General features: G+C 39.5%; 1 protein-coding gene across 1 annotated transcript in view; it reads right to left on the bottom strand.

Annotated features, from left to right (window-relative positions):
* Nucleotides 1-18,784, bottom strand: part of kiaa0825 (KIAA0825 ortholog) — a 145,862-nt gene that overhangs the window by 124,756 nt on the left and 2,322 nt on the right. The window contains exons 2-4 of the mRNA XM_082169989.1: nucleotides 13,306-13,443; nucleotides 6,436-6,604; nucleotides 5,632-6,310 (exon numbers count right to left, since the gene is read on the bottom strand). Of these exons, the coding sequence (XP_082026115.1) occupies nucleotides 5,632-6,310; nucleotides 6,436-6,604; nucleotides 13,306-13,436 (979 nt within the window). The 5' untranslated portion in view covers nucleotides 13,437-13,443. The remainder of the gene's footprint in view (nucleotides 1-5,631; nucleotides 6,311-6,435; nucleotides 6,605-13,305; nucleotides 13,444-18,784) is intronic.

Below are 18,784 nucleotides of genomic sequence, written 5' to 3'. Positions count from 1 at the left end.
AAATTAGATAGATTTGTGTGAAGAAAAGTTGGTGACTAATTGCAAAAAGAACTATTTTCAAAATGTTTTATTGTTCCAACAAACTCATGCCATTGAGCTTGTTAAGCCTGTCTTTGCTGGTTGCTATGCTCAAAAAAACAAAGACATTGTTTAAAGATATTTTAAGCTGCAAAATTAGTTATTTATTCACCCTCATGTCACTCCTAGCCTGTATGACATTCTTAATTCTTCAGAACACAAAAGAATATGCCTTATTTATCCAGCTGTCCATGCTTTAATGGATAAGGATTAAGAACAAGAAAATAATTGAAATATATTAAAATATATATAAAAAAAAAATATGACAATTTCTACCTCATAAAATACTTTAGAGCTTGACATAACAAAAAAAGAAAAAAAAGTCCCTCCACAAGAAAGGCCTGTCCCTGTACACCATTAAATTAAAGGTTCCAAAAGGGATTTTGCGCAGTGACGCCATAGGGTCTTTGGGTATCCCTAAAGAATCTTTCAGTGAACAGTTCTTAAAGTGTTAAGAACTTTTAAAAAATCTTAAGAAATGTCTTCCACTATAAAGGACATTCTTTGTGCAATGGAAAGATTCCATAGATGTTAAAGGTTCGATATGGAGTCATAGAATTTTTAGGTGTATCAACATCACAGAAAAGTTACAGTACATCACGCATGGTTGTGTAGTGAGGAATAAGGATTGATATATAGCCTAAAGTAAGTGCAAAGCCATATCATTTTTCCTCTAACGTGCTATCCAGCATAAAAAAAGCCTTTTGTAAACTATTCACATCACACTTGCTTTGACTAGAAAGGGGTGGTGGTGGGGGGGGGGGGGGACAAAAATGCCACAAAGAAAACGAGAGAGAGCGAGGGAGAGAGAAGAAGAAGAAAGAATCGTAGGGGAGGCTGGGAAATCCCCAAACAGTTGTTATTGATTCCAGTGTTTACGGGCAGATAGTTTAGTGCCGTTTACAAAACAGAACAGATGCAGCCAGTGAGCAAAAAGGTAAACAATTGCTGTGTGGCAGGTTGCCAAATCCCCGGCCTGGAGTATTAAACTCACACTGAAGTGCATTTCCCCTTTGGGTTACACTTGCTGCCACTTCATCTCCTCCATGCCTGCTCCCTCATTCCTTCTTTCATTCTCCTTCCCTCCGTCTCACACACACACACACACACAAACAGAGACGTGCGGTTCCAGCTCTCGCTGACTGGCTTGTCCTGCACTGACCCTTGGGGCCGTGTTCTGCCTAGCTGGGCCATTAGTGCGGGGAATTGCATGTGTCTGACATGGCCCTAAAAGCAATTATTAAATGCTTTTCTCCAAATGATGCCCAGCCTCTTTAGGGAATGGGCAATCACGCAACAATTTAGCCACTGATTTCATTTCCTCACTCTCTCTGTTGATTGGCCTCTTTGGCAGAAAGGTGAGAAAAAAAGAGAGAGGCCGATCTTAAAAAAGAAACGGCGGACGTTCCTGTTCCTGACGTGTGACTTGACCCAGAACATTAGCCATTCAGAAAAAAGCCTCATTTATCCACCAGCCACGTCAATGACGGCGCTCTCCGTCGCCTGCGAGTGACAGCACGGCAACGACTCTGCCATGTGTCACAGAGATCCGTATAGATGCGGATGCTCTGGGGATTAGAGTTGTTTTTATATCTGCTGGTTTATATTTCGTCCGATGTGGGAAGGAGCTGCGAGAGGGGGGGAAAGCAAAAACATGTAGCTAAATGCAAATGGAAATGCAAAGATCGGTCCATCTTACAAAACAGGACGTGCGCTCTAGGTGGTGTTGTGGTTGGCGGGGCCCCGGGGCCCGAAAGGACCACATGTGGAGCCCCCTGATGGCCTGAGGGAGTCTGAGTGCTGTAGCGTGCAGTGGGTTGTCTGTTGCAGCCCGTTGCTCACTGACACACACTAAAACGGCTCTGTCAATGCCAGAGGCACAGTCCAGCTGGGATGCAGTAGGGGTTGGGCGGCCCTTCTTTGAGTAAAACAAAAAAAGGGAGGGGAGTAACTGATTTGTGAGTCTCCACTTCTGTCCATTCTTGCATGCATTCATTGATGTTCCACAGGTTGAGCAGGTTAGTCAAATGTATTAACAAAATCAGTGGCTGGTGTATCAGAATTGGCTGACAAATCAAATAAACAAAACATTATGTCCACACTGAACACTAAATAAAAGTATTTGCAGAACATGAGCTGCATGAACTCCTCCGTAAATCCTGATGATTATGTTCTCAGCATGATTTGAGATCTTGAGCTTCACTGGAAGAACATCTGACATCTGACTTTACAAAGTCGCAAGATCACATCACAAATTTACGTATTTTATGAGTGACCTAGAAATTGAGACTTATGACTTGTGAAGTTGTCATATTGTTTCGTTTTGTGTCTCTTATGCTCACTAGGGCTGCATTTATTTGATCAAAAATGAAGAAAAAACTGTAGTATTGTGAAATATTATTACAATTTAAAATAATGGTTTTCTATTTTAATATACTTTAAAATTAATTTAATATAATTATAATATACTTATTTATTATCAGTGTTGGAAACAGTTGTGCTGCTTAATATTTTTGTATAACCTGTAATACTTTCTTTTCAGCAGGCTTGATGAGCGTAAGAGACTTGATTCACAAACATTAAAAATAGTAATGTTTACAAACTTTTGACCGGTAATGTGTGTGTATATGTTGAATATATTTTGGACCCTATGTCTGACAAACAAAAAAATGTTGCCCTACAGAAAAGTGAGTAAAATAATATTGATTTTCTGTATTGATTTTCTCTGAGTCTCCTCCGAGAATGCAGCATATTGGAGAAAACTATATACTGTGTTTCTGGCTGAACTGATGATGACAGAAAATATATATGTGGAATATACAATGTCTGGGAGTGTCAAATACATTATGCAATGTGCACATAAACTGTATGTGCAAGAAGAACATACAAACGTCAGCCAGCTCTTTCTCTTTCACACACACACACGGACACACTCACTTCCACCTTTTCAGTTCTTTATCCTGTCTGCTACAAATCCACTGAGGTGTGATAGTAAGGGTTTAAACTCCTCATTGTTCCAGATCAGCTGACCTGTATGGTCTCCTGAGCCCAGCCCTCACCCCATTACCTCTAAGAAAAAGTCGAGGGGGAAAAAAAGACGACATAAAGTGAGAGGGATGAAAAGCAAAGGATGGAAGAAGATGGGTACAAAGGGCTGAGACTCCCACATCTGGTGAAGGAGGGGGGGAACAAAGTCTGTTCATCCCTTTCAGATGGAGGGGTTAAAGAAACTGGCATATCTGCGCATGAAAAGCTGTTAAATGCTTCAGTGCTTTGACAGTGTGTGATGCCAGGAGCGGCGGCGCTCCCGTGGGACAGTGCGTCAAGATTCACCCCCCACCCACCCACCCACCCCTACCATCACTTCTCCCAGACGAGCTTTCCGCAAAATATGGAGAATGAATAAAGCACAATAAATAACACCTAACAAGACAAAGAAAATAAATTCCAGGTTGTTTTGATAGCTTCCATTGAAAGAGAAACCTATATTTGTCATTTACTTAATAAAATTCAGCTATGTACTGTAGCTCAAACACAAACCCTGCAACCAACAACTGTCAAAGTGCTCATTGTTTGATTTTGCATCATGTTCAGATTTCCTAAGACAGCTTGAAAACCAGCCATAAAGAAGCTAATAACTAAGTGTGTTGCTCTTAGTAAATGACTAATAGAAAAACAACTATTTCAATCATGACATTTTGCCTAAGGGCTTCTTGATACAGTGTACGCATGTATTTGACACACATTCCAGTCACTTTCCAGCAATACACACCTGCAGTGTCTCTAGTAATTAATTTGAAGGATTGCTGGGCCCCACGTATACTGTAGGTCTGTACACCCGAATCCAGCGGCCCCACAGACGTAGGGCCAATTATTCAGCCCTGAATAAGAGTGTCTGCTGCATGTAAAAATGAGAGAATTCTGGCAGGAAGGTGAATTAAATGGAAGCGAAGCCCTAATAAGTCCATTCAAAATGGACGCTGACATCTGTACAAGGAGCTGCAATAAGCGATTACGGATCTGTCAGTTAAAGAGTTATATCAGAAGAATAGCAAAAAAAAGTACAGTGATTGTTACTATATTTAAAAAATAAGAGCATTTGGCAAATGGTGCATTAAAAAATTAACAATGATTCAATGAACTCAAGATACCCGGAGGTAAGGAAAATGTGTAGTACTAGTAGCCTGGAAATCCAGACCCAAATCTGAAAGATTAAGGGTCTGGCATCGAGTAATGAAAATCGCCCAACTCGAGGTGCGGCACCAAGCATGCATTTGAAAATCTCACTGCAAAACACTATGACCAATCACTGTCGTGATTGCGCTGTCACTAGCGCTCTCGTCATCTGTTTTGCTCGCCTCTGGCCCGCCTATATCAGATACACCGATGTGATTGGTGCAGCTCGGCTACAAGGGCATAGTTAATGAGCATCATTACTCAATGCCAGAGTAATTCGCTGAGTAAATTCAAATTGTGTTCTTGCGAGAACTCTGGATTTCCAGGGTATAGTACTAGTCTTATGTAGATAGATATTTGGTTATCGGCATTAAATCTGATTCACTTTGATTATTCCGGACAAGAACTCCCCAGAGGCCATCTGCACACAACCACAGTAAATCACCAAGGCTGATACATCGGCTGATACATCGGCTGATATTTAGGATTTTTTTCTTATTAGTATCTGTGGATATTTCTGTTTGGCCGATGAGTGTTGGAAGAGGACTTTTATTTTGCAGCTCTGGGATTTTCATTCTGACAGTGCTGAGAATGCTAGCGCCTGAGCACAGACCCATAGTTTCTCCATCTTAATAAGTTTAACAGTTCTTTCCAATAAGTATTTTTTTATGCTTTCTAAAATCTAAACATGTTTCAAATATTTTTCACACACAGTTACTAGCTATTCATCAGAACAATAATAAACAAAGTGTGCACCCAGACTCCCAGAAATTACATACTCTACCAGTCAAAAGTTGTAAAAGAACACCTCCATATCCTGAATGAGAAAAAGAGGTTTGTTGCCAGTGGACTACTGGAATCTTCAGTTCAAGAGTAAGTGGCACCCTGGCACCCTGCACCAAAAAGTCTACCACATCAAGTTGAAGCCATGCAATGCCCTCTGGTATAAAGTTAGTCAGGGGTTCAACCTACAGCAAGATAATGACCAACAAAATACCTTCAGGCTATGTCAGAACTACCTCAGAAGTAAAGGCTTCAAATCAGGGAATGACCAGCACATTCTCCAGACTTAAACTCTATCGAGCTGGTTTGGGAAGAACTGCACCGAAGGGGAATTTGTGGAAACTTCCAGTGTTTGGAAGGACTTTCAGAACAATATTTGGTCAAAAAGTCGATTCTCCAACTGTTAATTTGTTCTATTATTTAATTCCAAAGTACATTGAGACATTAAATTGTGTAAATTTCAGTAACAACAACTTTTGACCAGTACTGTAGCAGTCAGCCAAAAAGAATGGAACTGGCCGTTTCAGTTTATAAATCAATTTATCATTTCCAGTTTTGTGTGCAACATGAATAGAAGGACATGAAGACACTGACCTACTGCAGACTTCTTGCTGGACATCTTGCCTCCTTTGCTACTGTGCGTGGTGTTGTCTTTCAGTGCTGTCTCAATCTCCCTCTCCATCAGAACGCCTAGTTCCTGTGCCACTGTGTTCAGGTAGACGTGGTTGAGAAAGGCCAGGATGTTATGTGGTTCTGCAATCCCATTAAGCACCTGTATTTCCTCTCGAAGCATTGAGCAAAGAGTTGGCGAGGCGGTTTGAAAGCCCAGAGTCAGTCTGTCGAAGCCCCTCTCGCCACCTGGGCTGCAGCTCTGGCAGTTTCGGAGAACACGAAGTACAGCCTTGATCTGAAGGTGCTGGTACCAGCTGAGGACCTTTGTATCAGGGTAGAGGAATAACATTTGCTGAAGGTAAAGGACCTTCTGAGGAACCTTAATCCCAACACCCAGTTCTCCTTCAGTTTGGCTTGGTTCAACCATCATTTGGAGTTTGCCAAGTAAGTGGTTCCGCAATGAGAAACGAATATCATCCCATGCTTCCTGGACCTCCAGAGCGAGGTCATCGCGTGGCGTGGACAAGGCAGGGATTGGGGAGTGCTCTTGGGAAGATGCAGGGCAGGAAGCAGGGAAAGCAACACCACACTGAGAAGAAATGCTCAGCAGTAACTGAAGAACGGCCTCTTCAGAAGCCTCCTCTGTCTTCAGTAAGTTTTGCTGTTAAAATATATGAAAGAGAGAATTAAAAATGTCAAGAAATAAATGTGGAATACTATTCCTAAACATGTCACGATGACGTCTGATGGACAGATTGTGTTGAGGTTAAGTATGACTTTGGTTACCATGGCTCGAAGGAAGTCCAACAGCTCTTGGTGTCCCGTAGCCACTGGTTTCAGGATGCTCAAGTTACGCTGACTGAACCACTGGAGGCATTCTACTGGACTGGGCACTCTCTCTCCGCTGCAGGACTCACCAACCTTGGCCTGCAGTTCCTTAAGGTTTTGCTCAATACTAGAATCAAATAAACAAACACACACTCTCATGCAGGAGTACAAACTTTCAGTCTTGAATGTCAGTGATGTATTTCTAGTGCTGTCAAATAGATTAATTGCGATAAATCGCATCTAACATAAAAGTTTTTGTTTATATAATATATATATAAATGTTTATAGAATTTTTTTAATAAAAAATAATAATAAATTGTATATACAGTATATATATATATATATATATATATATATATATATATATATATACTGTATAACAAAAACTTTTACGTTAGATGCGCCACTAGTATTTTCCATTGCTAACATTTACTATCTTAATGACACAAAAGCAACTTATTGGAATAAAATAGTCATAATATGTCACAGTGTTAAAGGATTTCTTCCCCTGGCTCAGTTGGGTCAGTAGTTCATATTCCTACTTGCCCTGACTTGGCAGATGCCACACAGATAGCTAAATAAAACAAAATAAAACATTTAATTTACAACTAGTTGCAAATTTCAACTTACAACCGAAAAAAAAAAAGGTAATAATTTATCAGGTTTCTAATTTTGCAGTAATAGCTGTGAATGAGTAATGTTTAGCGCCATATAGCATTGGTAAACAGAAAAAGCTAGAGAAAAAATGTAAGCCTTTTTTTACACACAATTGCGATAAGCAAGTCCTTTCAAGCAAATAATCAGCAGCTCTGTCCTTTTAGGTGGGTAAAAATGCGAAATTATGCGCTATTTAAATCAATCAATCATTGAAAAAAATAATACAAAAGTACAATAAAAAACCTCAAAGCGTGATGATATAGCCAACAATATTTAATGAAAAAAGACACAATGTGAAATTAATGTATGTGTATAATTTTGTGAATGACAGGCATTTAATTTATGTTGAAATATGCTGCATTTATGGGGAGCTTTGCTGGCAAATGGAGCTGTGGCCTAGTGGTTCACAAACATGCTGCTTCACACATTGAACTGTTTTAATAATTTGGGAGAAACACAATTTGAATCCAGCCTGCCTTTTGTCCTGATCCATTTCTCTCACCTTCTCCTGTCCGCTTTCACTATCAATGAAATGACAAACGAACTAAATATGGACTAAATATAATCTTTGTCTGACTTTATATTGTGCAGTTGATGGACTTTCAGGATTGAAATAACTTTTATACCCCCTCAAAATGTAAGAAACATTTCCAATTGTTACATGTCAGCTGTCTCTTTATACTCCAGCATCCTCCGGTTACTCTTCACTCAACAGCTGATATCAGCCATATCAGGCCTAATGAACACAGACATCAATATATCAGTTGTGTGCGCGTGTGTGCCTGCATGTGGCACGTCTCTCTCAACGAGACAGGATGAGACGATCTTCTTCATAACCACACGGCATCAGCACTTCTGTCTCTTTCTGTCCATGAAAAATGAGACATGACACAAAGCCGTAAAGCCATACAGGTATACGCACACACACACACACACGCGCGCACACACACACACTCTTACAAAGTGACATAAAGCACTGCTGTAAACACTACGGTAATGCACGAGTCCAGATGCCTTCGAATGGCAGCTTATTAAATTCCATTTAAACCTGACACGATTTTACTTCCTCGAAAAAAATAGAGCAAACATAAAGTGAACATAAAGGGCTGTTAATTTTAACGATACGCAGCTGAATAATGTAGAAAGCAAAGATGAAGAGGGCTCTTTTCGTTGGTTAAAATGCAAGGTTGCCGACAGGAATCCAACAAATGTGTCTCTTTTTGTAGTAAAAAGGAAATATGTGTGACGAGAGGACATGAAGGTGCTGACAGACCGTGCTGGAAAAGCAAATCTTCCCATTCTGTTTAATGAACAGCCTAAAGCTCGCTGTAAAAACACAAGCGCTACCAGGGAGCATAAAAATTCTGTTTTACACACTAAATATGCTGTCGACACAGACACACAAACAAAACCGCCTTTTTATAGGTGAAATTCCGCTTATAGTCGTTGCGTGTTGACAAAAGCAGCCAAATTCTATAAAAATGTGTGGATTTACTTCACTTTTAGTGTTTGTTTTATCAGTTTGGTATATGTTGAGCTGTTTTTTTAGGAACTGTTGTGTTTATGGGGCGCTCTGAAAAAGTTCACACCAATTATTTGTTGCCTTGTTTTTTTGTTAACATTGTGAACTCAAGGATATCACTAGCTTAGCTCTTATACATTAGTTAAGTGTAGCCATCTAGAGTTAGCAGAAAGGCAGATATACTGACTAAGTCTGTTTAATGTTTCTAATAAAATAAGGATTTGTGCTCAGAGCCGGTGCTGAGCCAGGCGTCGCCCCAGGACTCTGCTCAAACAGCAGGGTCTAAACGAGCTTCCATCTGTGCAGCCACAAAGCGCTAAAACTTCATAAAAGTCTCATCTCTCATCCGCACACACTCCCGCCACTCGCCAGCGCTTGCGTAATCCTTTGTGTATTGACGCTGGATGGGGTCAGCGATCACTGAAGGCGAGTCACGGACAGTGTTGGTCTGAGCACTCATGAGGACTGGCATCAATCAAAGGAGCAGCAGCTGTCAAACTTCTGCCCGACTGCCACTGATGATGTGTCAGAGTTTCACATTCAACAAGAAATATTTAAGGGACATGCCTCAAATATGAATAGATTATCACAAGAATGGGTTTGAAATTAATTGTTTTTCTAAATAAATAAATAAGGTTTTGAGAAACATGTTAACATTTTCAATTAAGTCTATACAAAGCATTAAAGACCCCCTGTGGTGAAAATTAAGTTTTTAATGTTGTTTGTAGTGTTTTTAATATGCTTTAAGACAAACCATGTGCAGATTCATAAGTCAACACCATTGCTGAGTATTATCTCCTTAAAACTGTAGTGAAAAAAAGAAGGTTTGAAATCGCCTCGCTGGTGTTTCTTATGTCACAAACTATCTTGTAACCAATCATGTCAACGGGCTTAAGCATATCATTACTATGCTGCGAAGTCTCAAGAGAAGCAAGGTTATCCAGGTATATTTTTCTGTTGATATTAAAAATCTGGTACATTGATGTATATTACGATGTTATGATGAACTATGCCTTTCTCCGCTGATGTTCTAAGTTGTTCAAAGTGTTTCTTAGGATGCTGATTTAAGAAGGCAGCTGTCTGACTCAGAGATGGCGAACAGGAACATGGTTTGTGTAACATTAGCAACACATTATTAGCTGTTTGATAATGTAGTCAAGCAAAAGGCTAATCATATTAATTACCGTTATGTGTCCGACATTGTAGAGAGCGATACATAAAACGCATTACAATTCTGACACCGGCTTGTAGACGAGCCTGTATAAATCACTCTTCCAATTCTTCTTCTGAATCAGTTTCTGGTTCAAAGGTATATGGCTGGATTAAACCAGTATTTCCACTTGCCAATTGTGCAGTGTTTTCTACAGTAAAGTTGACCTAGTGGATCAGGTATTCTGAGCTTGTGTGAGCGAGTGGAGGTGGGGCTAATTTGCATATTCATAGATCCGCGTATACTAAATGGTGTAGAGTTATATTCAAGCTATTTTAAATGGGTCACTGCATTGTTTTATCATGTTTCCTGGGGTGCACTTATAATGTTAGTATGATTTTTACATCAACATTGTCATAATTTAGAAATAAAAGGCATTTTTCCTACCCTGATTTCAGCCCTCTGATTTGAACACTCTATTTAACTGTTTTGGAACAACAGTTAAAATACATTATACTATTTACCATTCATCGTTACACTTTATAAAATACTTGATTACACATGATGTAACACATGAAATTTGTTATACCTCTTTAAAGGTATAATTATGAATAAAACGTAATACATCTGTGATCACAATTAGTTATGATTTCCTACAACTTATTGTTACATATACTGAAAATGATCTAAATAAAAAATATAGGTAAATAGCTATGAAGTATTGATAAAAAGACAAAGCACACTTTCATCTGACCTCACCTGAAGAGGTGTGCTAACCCCCTCCAGATTTATCAGATCCAATAACACAATTTTCACAGACTCTGAGAGCCACACAGGATGAGAAAAAAGAAGAGGCAGACAGAGAGAAAGAGTCTCAGAGAAACACACTAAATAAAGCCAAAAAGGCACTCAACAGCCTCACACGCACACAAAAAAATTCCCTGATTAATCTACCCTTTAAATCAAACAACAACAAAAGGAGAAGTTGAAAGGAATTTCAGGGAGACCAGCTCCACACAAAACCCTGAGCGCAGAGACTAGCAAAAGCTCCCTTAAGCCCCATTCTCTGCTTCCTCCCTGTCTGCCAATCACGCTTCCAAAAACTGTAATTGTTTTTCAAATCCGCACAAACCAGACATGACAGACCAGGTAAAGAGAGAGAGAGAGGGTGTGGGGTAGAACAAGAGGACTAGAAAGCAAGAGAGGCAACGGGAGTCTTTTATTAAATATGATGGCATGTTTCACAGCTCTCTGCCTTACAGAAACCCAATACACTGATTAGTCAGCGCTTTGACGTTATCTTAAGTTCCTTGTCAAAATTAATTTAGTGTGGGTGGGCTGTCGCGCTCCAGGAGAGAGAAGCGGAGAAGGAAATAGCAGGGTGATAGGGAGGGAGAGGAAAAGATCTCTTTCAAATAAGCCTCAGCTTCAGTGAGCAGCAAGTCATGTGCCCAGGAAACAAATAGCCTATCTAGGAGCTATCAAAGAAGGCCTCTCTTTCCCCGAATATGGAGTACCCAATGAGACCCGTGAAAGTGGATCCCGTCGACTCAAGATCTGGCCCGCTTAGCCTCCTCTAGTGCCAAACCCCCAACGGGTTATTTGTCAGGACTCACACTAGCTCACACACACAAGGTAAATTGGCACGCTGCTGCGGCTATCTTCCGTAAGCCGGGGTGAAATCCGAAGCCTGGCCTCCCGTCGCTGGACTATGGCTGACACTTCATTAGGGGCCGGCGTACTGCCGGTGGCCTCCCTGAGTGTCTGATTTGATAAAGCTTAATGGATAACAGTGTTTCAATTTGGGAGATTCCAGGCTGTTTGACAGGCTATCTTAATCTCCTTCAATTAGGAAACAGCTCTTAGGCAAATCTCCGACATCCTAGAGCCGAGAGGAGGCAGCCTGTCGGCTGACCCTTAAATGGGTTAGGACCGCAAAATGAGGCGGGCAGTCGCAAATTCTCTGGTTTCCCATTCTTTTCTAGAACTTGTCCTTGGATAAGTGGATTAGGAAGCAGGTGTATAGCACGGCTTTGGCCCACCCTAGTGGAGGTCACAGAGAAGGGCGAAGTCTTCGCCTGCCTCCATCCGCATCGGCTCTGCTCCGACTGACCACCAGATCTTCACCCCGCCTGCCCGCCCCCCACTCTCTATCTCTCTCTTCTCAGCGCAATTCCCTATTATCCAGGTTCTTTGTTCTTATAATGGTTCCCCATCTTCCACCTTTCTCCAAGAACACAAAATAACCCTTTAATGCTTAGAGAGGCAGAAAAACTGTCTCGGCCTTCAGTAATAATCCTTGAATTACCCACACAAGGGTTTTCGTTTCAAGATGTGGAATCTTCAATTATTACTTTCCCATTTGGAGAGGAGAGAGGCCGGACAGACAGGAATGAGAACGTGTGTCTAATGGCAGGGGGGAGTAAGACCGCCTTTGTTCACGCACAACACATTTAGCGTAGACCCTTCTGGTCTGTGCGTGTCCTCAGAACAACATAAAGGATAAAAGCATGGCAGAGATAGATTTTTCAGAGCGGGCAGGCGGCACAATGGAAAGAGGTGAGGTGGAGTAGGAGGTGGAGAAGGAAAAAAACAGAGATCTAGTCATGAGAAGCATGTCCTCCAAAACTACCGACGCAGGTGAGATTCTACGGTGCATTATCTGCATAAAGCGATTATGAATTAAAACAGAGCGAGAGAAACAAGTTCAGGGACACTCCTCAACATGTCCTTCATCGACAACAAAACCTCAATATCTGATAATGCCACAACCTTCCATCAAATTGGAAAAAAGGATGCCTAACTCTAGCTTGCATTCAGAATGTGTTTAAGTTTATTGATTTCAGATGAAGTGGTAAGCTATTCATCAAGCCTCAATTAATCATGCGGTCTCAATTTTAGGATTACCGACACTGGAGGAAGCATCTGTGGAAATAACAGCTCTGCAAATGAAGTGCCATACAATGTCCACTCAAGCACCAAACAACTGCTACTAGCCTGCATTTACATCTCCTACATGACAAAAAAAAAAAAGCTTCTCAAACAGTGCTGAAATAGGCAATTCATGCAGTATACTTGTAGTACAAACATGTTGGTCATATATCTGTAAATTGATGCGTTTTTAGATCAGGCTGATCAATAATCTTCTTTAGAACCAGCACCTTTAAGACTGAATAGGGTGATCAAATTTCCCATGATGGAATATAGGACAGGATGGATTCTCAAACTTATTTCTTATTTCTAACTTGTTTGCATTTATAAAATCTCTCAGCACTGGAGGTCCCCATTCTAAATGACTTACCAAAATACAATATGAAGTATCTTCAGCCACACTGAACCATTACTGTAACATATTTGATTATTTATTATTAAGCCCTGTTTGTAGCTATCTCTGCACATTAAATTGGGATGGGAGAATGCATTTTTAACACTTGACAATTGCACACCTCACCTCCAAGGACAACGCTGTGTAAAAATGTGAGTCCTCTAGTCCACTGACCTGCAGGCATTGAGTCTGAGTTTCTCCTCTGTGTCTCTGATCAGGTTCTGGATGTCCACCTCACCAGGGATTCCTTCCACCTGCAGCTCCACAAATGCATGGTCATGTAGGAAGTCACCTTGCCAGTCCATTTTTTTCCTACAAAAAATAAATACTGGTAAAACTTTCGGTTACACTTTATTTTAAGGTGTCATTGTTACAGTTTAATTATACATTTAAGTACTGAGGAATATTAATTAACTGCATGTAATTACTATAGGATTGGGGTTTGGTTGAGGGTTAGTTGCATGTAATTATGCACAATGTAATTACTATAGTAAGTGCATGTAACATATGTAACAAGGACACTGTAAAATAAAATGTTACAGAACTTTCTTTCCTACTTTAAAAACAAACATCAGCCCTTATATTAATATACTGTATATTCAGACTATAAGGGAAATCACAGCTGTTCAGCTGCTCTGGTTAAGGAATTACAATTATTAAACACAAGCAACTTGAGGTGTGTTCACACCAGGAATGATTATTATAAAGATAACTATAACGATAACTGTATTAGTGTCCACACCAAGGAACGATAAAGTTCTGTTTAAAAGAGTGTGCCGGATTTAAATGCTCAAAGGCAGGTAGATTCTGATTGACTGTCAATGTTTTTATTGTTCATCGGCTGGAAAAAAGAAATTCTAAAAGTGTTTCCAACGATAACCTTCCTCTGTGTTATTATCATTATAGCTGAGGTGTAGACTTCCCTATTATCATAGAATTAGAATGATTATTCAAACACTATACTTATATATTTATAGTTATCGTCCTTGGTGTGAACAGCCCTTTAGGGCTTGTTTCATCAGAAATTGCACATTTTGCAGTCACAGTTGAGTTTGCATTTTTGGGGATTATTTCTAGAATATAGTAGTGGTTTGGATTGCTAATGTTTGGGATCACATACATGCTGTAATTCTGACACATCCCAAGTGGTGCTTGCTGCAAAGCCAAATGAGTCGTGCTTGACCTAGTCCAGCTCCACCTCTGTGGATCAAAGGGGTGGAGCTTAACCTAATTAGGTTTAGGGATAGTTTAAGGTTTGGGTTAGGGTGAGATTGGACCTTCTAGCTCCACTGATAAGGTCCAGAGAGGAGGAGATGGATGTCAAGCTCCACCCACTTCCTCTCACACATTCTGTCCCATGTTTCTGTCTTTCCTGGGACATTCTATATTCCAATGACACCCAAATGCATTTTCCCCTTTCCTGCGTGCACATTTCAGAGAGATTTATTAATTAATATCCACCTGTTTCATATAATCAATGTTTTATTGGTAATTGTCCATCATTATTCATAAACCCACCCCATAATGAAAGGATCAGAGGTTACTTTTTTTTTTTTTTTTTTTTTGTAAGGGGTGTAAGGAAAGTTGAGGTTGTTTATTTTATTTGATTAAATCTAACCTAATTGAAACATAAAGAAGAACACTGCCTCTGCTGCACATTATTGCATTGGGTAAAATAATCTATACAGCTCCATTTCACACCTATTCAGGGCACCATAACCTACATTGTAGCCGCAGCCAGTAAAAAGAAAAGAAGTGGGGAAAAAATAATGGATGTCTGCTTGTGTATTGCATTTGTCGGAATGGGATCAAATGTAAGCTTGAAAAGAGAAGCCTTTATGTTTGATGAAACATCCTCGAACACACATGACGTCCCCTTACACGAAATGATTTGATTTCACCTCCAACAAGATCCTTATCAGTGGCTGCGCGTCAAAGCGCAGCTGGAACAAGGCGCTAGTTATCATCTGCCATAAATATTTCTAGTCTCAATCCATTGCTTTTCATCTATCCACCTCCCTCTCTGCGTCAAGCTGGAGTGCCATTCAATTTACAGTACAGCTCGGGTGGTAATACATGCATATCGGAAAGAGCGGCCTCGCGTTATTACAAGATGCCGTCGGGATATAGACTGACACATCTTCTTGCCCTCGCTTTAAATAAACAATCCATCTGGCCTCAGATTGCTATAAAGCCCTCAATGTTCAAGTCTTGCTCCGCACAGATCCAGTGTGCGCCAGCGAGAGAAAGACTGTATCAACGTCGTCATCGCAAGTCAAGTGGAGTGTAATGGAGAGTGTCAGTGTCAATTTGGCTTTGCTGGCGCCCCTCTCCCCTTCATCTGGGCTGATTTTAATAATCCCTGTCAAACACCAAACAGCTCGCACTTCCTCTCAGACACGACAGCCCTTTCTCCTCTCGCAGACAGAAATCTCAACATTAATTTAGCCCGCACAAAGGGAAAGGCTGTCCAGCTGGACAAATATTATTTCCCTTACTTGACAGACTCCGCAGTTAAGCTTGCATGTTATTATTTTCTAAACTCTATTCAAGCCCCGACTACTGTCTAAGGGGAAAGAGTGAAGAGAGAGAAAGTGACTTGTGTAGGTTTTTAAGACATAGGATTAGGAACCAAACAGTGTAATTACACTGGGACCGTCTGCGTCAATGTCTGTGCGCGCGCACGAGTGTGTGTAGCCGATGTTACAAAGGGATGCGCATCATCGCCCGTGTCTCATCCACATGAGAGTTGTGGGAAAAGTGTCAGGTTCATGCTGTCACCACATAGGGCCCAATTAGGCAGATGCACCCTCCATTTCCTTTGTCTTGTTATCTATTTTGAACTCAAATGTTGTGGAGTCCCAGAGTAGTTCTGAAAGCTGCCATACAAGGAAGAGAGCTGGTGTTGTGCATAAGTGTGTGTGTGTGTGTGTGTGTGAGAGAGAGAGAGAGAGAGAGAGAGAGAGCTGGGGCAGATGTATTCTCTCGACACTTAAAGACACACTAGTGTTTCTCTGCATGTCTACCCTTACAAACTGTTCCCCACGCAGACTGGAGGTAGTGGTGTGAAATATTAAGCAGCCAGTGCCTCTGCTTTAAAACCGCCTAAAAAAGGTTTTTCTTATCATGTTCTAGCTCCCAAAACTCATAAATAAAGCTTTTGGGATATTAAATATATTAAAGAAGCTCTGAAATGGTGAGAAGGTTGTTGGCTGCATGGTTGAGACAGGCCAAACTGCACAATATTCAAAGTTCATACAATGCAGGTGAACATGAAAAAAGAAAGAAAAGAATTGGACGAAAGAAAGAAAAAAAAGTTCCTGGGAAATAAATCCGGTCTGCGCGAGGGTTGTGTTAATTGAGTTAATAAAAATACAGCTGGTCATTGTTTGTTCATGTTACTTCACGGTGCATTAACAAAATGTTAACAAATACAACTTTTGATTTTAATAATGTATTAATAAATGTTGAAATTAACATTAACAAAGATTAATCAATCAATGCTGTGGAAGTGCAGTTCATTATTAGTTCATGTTATTGAACTACATTCAACTAATGTAGTTAAATCCTTTAAACGAATGAAACCTTCTTGGGTCATTCCGTGTCAACTCAACCAGAGGTATCCAGCTCAAATTTTTGATTTTGTAAAAAAAAATTCTGTAGAAAAACAAACATAAATAGTGATGAAAGCCAATATATTAAATGTCACAGATGTAGGCCTATATTTACTGAGAAATCCACTATTTTGTAGAGGGGGTCAAAATGACAATTTTCACCTGGGATTTGGAGCCAAATTACAGGGTGTAAAATGACTTTAGAAAACATGGCAGCATCATTATTTTATTTTTACACAGAGATTGGTATATTAGTTAAATCTGTTTACTTTAGCAATCTTTGTTTAATTTAATGCCAAAGGTGACAGTCCAAAAACCACTTCTTGTTTTTGTTTTTTTTCACAAGTTTGCATGCCTGTAACTCGAAGTATTAAGTAAGAAGTAAGAAGTATTAAAGATATATAATATCATTTTAGATTCTGGTTCTTAACAAACTTTCCTTTTGGTATCTTCATGTAAAGGCCCTTGATGGTTCAGTCCCAGAGATATGGAGATCTTATTGCGGCTCCATGAGTAAATTGGTCAATTGGTCAAAAACCAAATGTGGTTCACTTTGCATACAGCTTATACGTTTTATTTTATTTTAAAGAGGAATATCTAAAGAACAAATAATGTTAAAATTAAATGTATCTCGTGCTTTTCTATCAGCTCAGTTGCATAGAATATACCTTTCTGAGTGCCTTAAATATTATTTTTCTAAAGTTGGCATGCCTTTAACTTTATTTTAATATCCTTCTAGATTCTCATTCTTAATGAACTTTTCTGTTGGAAACTTCATTTTTAAGGCCCTATATGGTTCAATCCCATAGATATGGGGATCTCAAAGCAGCAAATACTGAAACTAGAAATTAATATTGTTTCCCTCTATCAAAACAACTGAATACAGCACAACTCTCTGAGAGCCAAAAACAAACATTTTCCGAAGTTTACGTGTCTTTAATTCAAGAAGTGTTAAAGATATCTTAATGTCATTTTAGATTCTTGTTTCTATGAAACTTTTCTTTTGGAATCTTCATTTTTAAGGCCCTTTATGTTTCAATCTCATATAGGGATGTCAATGACTCAGGTAACGTATAGTTATGATATTACGTATTTGAACTCTTGGTAGCTTCAGAAGCTGTTAAAATGAACAAAATCCCATCTTCCAAATATCCCTAGAACTAATTCAAATATAGATTTTTATAAATACACTTTTGAGAGCAAGTTAATGTGCGGCAACTTAATCATTTTCAGTCGATTTTTGGTACTTACGGTTATGTTTTAAGCAATTATTTTGATAGAGGGAAACAAGATAGCCTACATTTCTAGTTGAAACATTATTTATTCTTCAGACATTGCCCTTTAAATGCAGTACGTATCAGCTGTGTGCAAAGTGAACCACATTTGGTTTTCGATCACTGAAAATAGGTCAAATTCAACTATTTGAACATGTAGCTGCTTTGAGATCCTCATATCTATGGGACTGAACTATAGTAGGGCTTTGAAAATGAAGGTTTCAAAAGAAAAGTTTATTATCAGAATCTAGAAGGATATTAAGATATCTTGAATACCTTTAGAGTTACAGGAATGCAAACTTTATGTATGGCACTCAGACAGGTATGTTCTATGCAATTGTGATGAAAAACCTTTCTAGTTTTCTCTTTTAAAAGAAAAAAGTATCAGCTGTATGCAAAGTGACCCACATTTGGGTTTTGACCACTCAAAATGTGTACAACTGACCAATTTACTCATAGAGCCGCAATAAGATCTCCATATCTCTGGCACTGAACAATCAAGGGCCTTTAAAATGAAGATATCAAAAGGAAAGTTTGTTAACCATGATCTAAAAGGATAGAAAGATATCTTTAATACCTTTTGAGTTACAGGCATGCAAACTTGAGAAAACTTGTTTTTGTTCTCTGTGTAAAAATAAAATATTGATGCTGCCATCTTTTCTAAAGTCATTTTTACACCTTTTAATTTAGCTCCAAATCTCAGGTGAAAATTGTCATTTTGAACCCCCTGTACAAAATAGTGGATAACTCAGTGAATATACATCT

The sequence above is a fragment of the Leuciscus leuciscus genome (genome assembly GCF_965113295.1).
Source record: "Leuciscus leuciscus genome assembly, chromosome: 5".
NCBI classification, from domain to species: Eukaryota; Metazoa; Chordata; class Actinopteri; order Cypriniformes; family Leuciscidae; genus Leuciscus; species Leuciscus leuciscus.
Note: the sequence above shows the minus strand (reverse complement) of the source record. Positions and strands in the feature narration are given on the sequence as shown.